The 7151-nt window shown below is 38.3% G+C and overlaps 1 protein-coding gene across 1 annotated transcript; it reads right to left on the bottom strand.

The window, feature by feature from the left end:
• Positions 1 to 3260: 3260 nt before the first annotated feature.
• LOC143529565 (putative F-box protein At3g51171) lies at positions 3261 to 5220 on the bottom strand. Its single transcript, XM_077025335.1, has 5 exons — positions 4244 to 5220; positions 3998 to 4127; positions 3865 to 3900; positions 3412 to 3446; positions 3261 to 3330 (listed from the first exon to the last, which is right to left on the bottom strand). The coding sequence occupies exons 1-5, from the start codon at positions 5218 to 5220 to the stop codon at positions 3261 to 3263; spliced, it is 1248 nt and encodes a 415-aa protein (XP_076881450.1).
• Positions 5221 to 7151: the final 1931 nt, after the last annotated feature.

The raw sequence follows: 7151 nt of genomic DNA, 5'->3' as shown, positions 1-7151 counted from the left end.
ACTTGGCATTAATAATAGCAATAAACTATTTACAATTCCGGCTTTTGCGCACAATCAAGGCACTCTAAGGCAAAATTTTTAATTTTACCCCCATCCACACACTTGAGGTTGACATTGTCCTCAATGTTTAAAATTTAGCATTTAAAAGAACATTAACGAGGACGGGGTTAAAATTGACTGATTATAAATTTTAAAACCGGGCTTAATGTGATGGCCTTAGAAATTATACAACTATACAATTACACTTTTAACAATAAAACTAATAAAACAAAAAGAATTATGAAAACAAAATCACCTGATCAGAAAATAAACCACTCAAATATACTCTTGGTTGCGCTCAACAAACCCTGCTCCTCAATTCACTCAACAGTATCTGCAAACTCTCACACGTGTAGAAGCACGCTTCTCACAACCATTAGGATAGGTCTTTTAAACCGTTTGCAAAACCGTTAATTTTAATTACCAAGTCAAGTTATATAAATTTCATAATTAAATTTGTTAAACTAGTAAAATTGTTAAAAGACCTAACTCACTTTCGTAGGAATCCCGATTGCATTTAGCGTATGCAACAAGCCCTTTAAACCCCCCGGTAGCCCGGTTGGACGAGTAAGGTCTCGTGAGGGTTTATAGTGAACTACACCCACAAAGTTCGGATACAACAAAAATATATATGTACCTGAATCAACCGTAGCAAAGTATGAACGCACCTTGGGAAGCTGCAACTCATGTTAAGATGATTCCTTACCAAAACATTGCAAACTCCGACTTTTCCATGTGTGGCATCCCCACACTTGACTTTTGCTACAATGGCACGCTTGAAATATAACGGTTAAACAAACTATAAAAAACTAAAATAAAATACAAATTGAAAATAAAATTCGGGTTACCTCCCGGTTAGCGCTAAGTTTTTGTTAAGGTCTTCAGCCAGACCGTTACCTGGTATGACGTTTACGGTGGTCTAAGCAGACACTTCCCTACCGAATTCCCTATAAAAGCTTGGTAGTTGACACATCTCGGCTCCGCTTCTTCCTTCATGTTCAAGATGTCTAATAAACAATTATGAGTCGGTGTGAATGAACATTTACCTTCAACGTTTCCCACATATGCCCGGTAATTCACACATCGAGCCCGCACCCTCTTTCTTGAGATTAAAACACTAGGATTCGATCGTGGTCGAACTGAACATTTTCCCACCGAATTTCCCGTGTATGCTCGGTAATTAAAAAAATGTGCCCATACCTTCTTCTCTGTGGTGGACATGTGTGTAAACCAAATACAAGGCCACTTCACCATATTTTGTTCAAGGTCTTCCAAACTCACTTTCCTCTTCTTTGAACTTGCACCATCACCCCAATCTTCATTTATATGCGTGACCAAAATGGGAGAACGACTAGGATTCACCTGGGTTACTTCAGCCACCGGTTCTTTAAAGTTTACTATGTCTTCAATCGGGTCTAAACATTCAACTTCATGCCCCAAAAGATCTGAACTCTCCCCCTTTATATCTTCATCATCAACCACAACTGATGCATTTATTGGCTCTTCGGTAACTAGAGGAATTAATGCGGTATTATTCTCCAAAACCAGATCCTCAAATTCATTATTTGAAAGATCAAGAGCCTCTTCTATCACTTCCTCATCAACCATGGCACCACTAGCCAACTTTTCTTGTTCTCGTTCAATTTGAGCCACCTCTTCAAATAGTTGACTCACCAGTTTATCTTGAGCGTCATTAAACGTCTCCTGGAGTTCTAACCTCTGATCTAAAGCCTGATTGTGAGCTTCTTGATCTCTCTTCATCTCCTTCAGAAAATCCATAACATCTTTCCAAGACACTTCTTTGTTACCCGAATAATCTTCTTGATCTTATTGATAATTTCTTTGATATGTACCACCATGATTATAATGTTGAGGGACTTCCTCGTATATTGGTTGAGGATGTTCATTGTAGCAGTAGTCATCCTCCTCTTGATAACTTACAAAACTTGGCGTATCGGACCCTTCACTATCATACTCCGAATCATCCTCAAACTGGTAACAATTAATTCTCTTCTGAGATTGAGAATTGCTTTGATACGAGTTTTCATGGTTACCTGTTGTTGACCCATAATAACTCTTATAATCAGATTGAGGCGATGAATAATTTTGGTACCGCATGTTGCGACCCTGTTGGTTGAAGCTCCTTTGGTTATCTGACTCGTAGAAGCCTTGAGAGTTTGGTGAAGGTGGGCCATGATATGAATGTGTACGGTACGAGTCATCGTCCTCCACGGCCTTATATCCTTCATGTGGGTCAGAGACCCAACTCCACGTCATCCTGAGTTACCTGCACACATGAAACACACAAATACCAAACGTAAAACTGACAAAAATAAAATAAAACTAAAAGTAAACAAAACACTAAACTAGCACTTTGCGCGTTGATTCCCCGGCAACGACGCCATTTTGATGTAGATATCGTGCTCTAATCAAAAACAAGTATTTATTAAGCTTAAATACCTATAACTAGTACGGGTAAGTAAGGTCGTCTCCACATGGAATCAGTGGAAAGTGCAAGCAAACTCCGGTTTACCCTAACCGAATTGTTGACACAACTGAACTCCGATTTACCCAATTACCAGTTTAAAATATGAAAATCAGTTATAAGAAATGACTAACGATTATTGGTTCAATGACATAAGAGCTAACCCTACATGTGATGAACACAACCAGAAAAGTGATGCAAAGTTTGATAATCAAAATCATAAACTGTTTAAACAATCAATTCATAATGTAAAACAAGATTAAAAACAATTAATCAAGTTCATACTCATTCAAAACATAGAATCTGATCAAAGTTAGTTTACACAAAACCTTAGCCTAAAGTGAATACAGTGGTTTAGCCTGACATCGGCATCACGAAGGATTCGCTTATCTGATGAGAAGATGAAAGCATGCGATGAACGGACGAACCGTAGGCTTCGGGATGGTGGAAAATCGTCCTAGGGCTTGTACTTGGTTGAAGGAATGAAGGATAGGTCGAATGGGGGCTGAAAAACTGATTATATCAAAGTTAGGGTTATTTTTCCCGCCAGGAGGATCTTAGCGCGTGCTAACATCCCAGGGGTGTGATTTTCGCGCCGCGCTAAAAACTCAAAATTCTGATGATCTTAGAGATACGCTGACATCACCATCAGGACCTTTTAGCCCCGCGCTAAAGGCGTCTGACAGAATTTTCTTTATTTTCTTCATTTAATTTGCATAGGAAAACGTGCCAATCATCATGAGTCTTCTATATCTTCGTTCCAAGTCCGTAATTCATCCTGATAAGCTTCCTTAACGTCAAGTATCCTGAAACACATAAACACACTTGAAGTGCCAAAGTTCACATAATATTTAAACTAAAATTAAACAAATAATATAATAATATACACGACTTTTGCCCGACCATCAAATAACATCAACACCTATAAAAATAAACCTAATAATAACAGCAAAGTGATTATCACTGTTTCATGTTAAGTATAAAATATATTTGATCTTATTTCATAATATATATTATTTTATACATAAAATTATGATTAAAAAATATAGAAAACAATTATAAATATATAAAAATCAATTAATAAATAGTAAATGAGCCGAGCCTGATCAAGCTTGGGCTCGACTTGTTTGCACCCCTAGTTCCTACAACTTTTGACCTGCACCAACATATTTGAACCCATCAAATTAAAAATGTTTCAAAGAGTGAGATTTAAACCGAATTGCCCTTGTTTCATCTGTATTTGTTAGCCTCTCATTTTATCAATAATAATAATAACAATAATCCATTTTTGCTGCTGCATATAATAGAGCACTGGTTCCAAACAAACAAACAGAACATACATTCATACAAGTCCATGCAAGTAAAACTGTATCAAGCTAATAAAGCAGAAAAAAAACAAGTTTAAACAAACTGCAGTAGCACCAAATATCATTCATATACTTCTAAGTTCTAACACACAGCAACTGATCAAACCAAATGACCTTGAACCACTTCAGTAAGATTCTGACGATCATGAAGAAACAGTGTTTCCATGTACGGATACACAAGATGCGAATACCCGATCCCATCAAGTCCAAGATTATTGAGCTTATTCAAGATCAACCTGCAAATAACAAGTTCATAGTCTAATTTAATAATAGCATCACCTGTTTGTCTGAATCCTATTATAGAGGCTTTACGTGCTTTAAACTCGAATGTGTAGTCTGGAATATCAAGAACAGCAGCATCTGCTCGGTTTCCATATGATCTTGGTACATAGACAAGCACCGGTCTGTTAAATTAAATGTGTACCGTTGCGTAAATAGACCACCCTCCATGATCCATAATCCGACCACCTTTTTGCTAGGTTCCAAGCCGTGTTGTAGAATAACTAGAGACTCCCTTACCTTATACATGGTAAGAGCTATGGACCGGGCTAACTTATTTGGGAGGTGTACCTCCACAAAATCTTCGCGTGTGAGATCAAATGAAACAATCAAAAAACGACTCACACCATCCACCCGCATCGTATCAGTAGCAATCCAATAAATAAACCCATTTGCAGCTACGGAATAATTGGTATGAGAGAAACTCTGATAAAACTGAACCGATATATGTGGTAGGTTACCGCTTAGACTTCTCCAAGCCCCGGTGCTCAGCGTAAACAACTCAACTTGAAAAGGTATGGAAGTTACGTTTACGTTAACTGACAGAGGGCGAACGTAAACGATCTTGACGATTTTGGGGTCATTGGTGACCGGGCAAACCCCAAACCCTAAAACGGTGGAATAAATAACCGTATTTAAAGTTGCTAGATTAGGCACAACTGTCCGAAAAGCTCTTCGTATACACGGGTTCCAGATTACCGTCGTGCCCCCAACTTCAGTAGAAGAAAAGTAACACAATAAGCCATGAGACCATCCGAATACCAAAAAGTGTTCTCGATCGTTAACCGAAAACCGAGGGGGAGGGTTGAGGGAAATTGTTTTGAATGGGAATGTGTCATCATCAGCAATTGAGATGAATCTTGGTATCTCATCAGCATCATAATACTTTACCAACAGATGGTGCTGCTGGCGGGTATAGGTATGAACAAAATCTGAGCTATCGATCCAAGACTTCCATGTCTTAAAGACCGACCGGAACTGCATGAGTGATTTCACGGGAAACAATTTCATGATTTTGTCGAGGATCTCAATTGGTAAATAGTCGGACATTGTGTTCTTCAATTGTGGCGCGGTGAGTAGCGGCTTAACCCTAGAAAGAAATTTTGGATTTGGGAAAATTGTGTACATAAAATACAAAATAATAAAGTTAATAATAAAATGCTTGTTATAGATGATCATAATGAATAGACATAATGTGTCATCAATCTTCTATTTATTATTTAGTTTCAGTTTTATGTTTACACTTGTGTATCTATATATATATATATATATGGTGAGGTTAAAATAAGAAGTGGTGTAAGACCCCGTTACCGGTAGCCCTACTTTCGTGTTGGATTTACTCATAAACGCAGTTCTAAATATTAGAGTTAATTAAAACATTCGCGAAACATTAAGAACATTCAAACCATTACATTCCATAACCATAATTTTGTCTTATCGAGCATTCATAGTCATTTAAAAACAAAACATAGTCTTTTAAAATAAAACATCATAGCAAAATCTTCAGATGCCAGTTTCGTCCAACTCTGCCATGTGTCCTCCTCAAGCTACTTGCCTCATTCTACTCACCTGCGTGCATACTAAAAGTCAGCTACGCTGAGTGAGTTCTGGTTAATCACATACTCATACAATACCTTCTTACATTTCATACTTAACCTCTTAACTTTCTTTCATACACACATAAGTGCATATACTTTCATTCTTACCTTCATACTTTCTTTACATACATAATCATACGTTTTAAAGAGCCTTTCGCCCTATAACCTCACAGATATTATAAGGGTCTGGTCCCTGACATCACAGATATTATAAGGGTCTGGTCCCTAACATCACAGATATTATTAGGGTCTGGTCCCTCTTCGTTACCATACAACCATGCCTTTCCTTCGTTTGTTAACTTTATCGCATTCATACATATAAGCAAATACATTATACTTACCTTATACGTAACACTACAACCTGACAGTACGTGCAATATCCGAAGATCGTTCACGTACTAACAAGCAATCATTCATACATTTCACATCATTCATATAAGGCATACACTTATCATTTAGGATAAGTGTATTAACAAACATATCGAGTATGCATACAGCCCCGAAAACATAACACAGAAGTGGGCTAGAAACTCACATGAATCCTGTTACGCTCTCCGTTAATCATTATTCCTTTCTTGAGCTGTGCACGGCTAACTGTATAATATTTACATGTATCAATTAACTACTACTACTCATGTTGTATTTCTATCTTTATATAACCCACAACGAACGAGGATCCGGGGGCAGCGCCCCTGGCAGCGGGGTCTAGGGGCGACAGCCCCTAGCAGGGTCCAAGGGGCAGAGCCCCTGGCTGGGGTCGAGCTTATCACATTTTTCATTAGGTTTTCATTAGGTTTTTAATTTATTTTCTCATTTGCTAATTCCAGCGAACTTATAATTAAGCGAACTTAACAATAAGAGAACTTAACATTAAACGCGAACTTAAGCATAGGCGAAATTAGTGTTCGGCGAAGTTAACCCTAGGCGAACATATGCCAGGCGAAGTTATCATGGGCGAACTTATCACCAGGCGAAGTTACAGTTTGGCGAACTTGGCCTTAGGCGAAGTTATCAGTTAGGCGAACTTGGCCTTAGGCGAAGTTATCAGTTAGGCGAACTTGGCCTTAGGCGAAGTTATCAGTTAGGCGAACTTGCTTGCAGGCGAAGTTCGCTTGTAGGCGAAGTTGTGCAGCAGCCGCCGCTGTTCATCCTTAATCCCCAAAATCATCATCGTTTTACCGAGAAATCCATGGGTATGGCGTTAACAAGTCCCGTGATCATTCCCATGGCCTTGTTTGGGTAAAACTTAGCCCGGAATGACGTAAAGTTTGGACCTTTATGGTAAAAACGTTCAATACTAATGTTAAGGTTTCATTAATCGAGCCGTTTCCATTTTCGGGTTCATTACTCTCGTATTTATCATCAAGTTTACAACTTTATGTT

The sequence above is a fragment of the Bidens hawaiensis genome, unplaced genomic scaffold (assembly GCF_021521415.1).
Source record: "Bidens hawaiensis isolate Kalapana, Puna unplaced genomic scaffold, B.hawaiensis_p1.1 tig00008566_1, whole genome shotgun sequence".
Taxonomy (NCBI): domain Eukaryota; kingdom Viridiplantae; phylum Streptophyta; class Magnoliopsida; order Asterales; family Asteraceae; genus Bidens; species Bidens hawaiensis.
Note: the sequence above shows the minus strand (reverse complement) of the source record. Positions and strands in the feature narration are given on the sequence as shown.

Excerpts from the sequence above, each read along its gene's own strand:
- LOC143529565 (XM_077025335.1), bottom strand. The coding sequence starts at position 5,220 with ATGTCCGACTATTTACCAATTGAGATCCTCGACAAAATCATGAAATTG. Across the intron at positions 4,128-4,243 it reads GAAACCGAGCAGATGCTGCT|GTTGATCTTGAATAAGCTCA; the intron begins GTTCTTGATATT and ends TGTTATTTGCAG. Across the intron at positions 3,447-3,864 it reads TTGCATGGACTTGTATGAAT|GTGTTGATGTTATTTGATGG; the intron begins GTATGTTCTGTT and ends TTATTTTTATAG.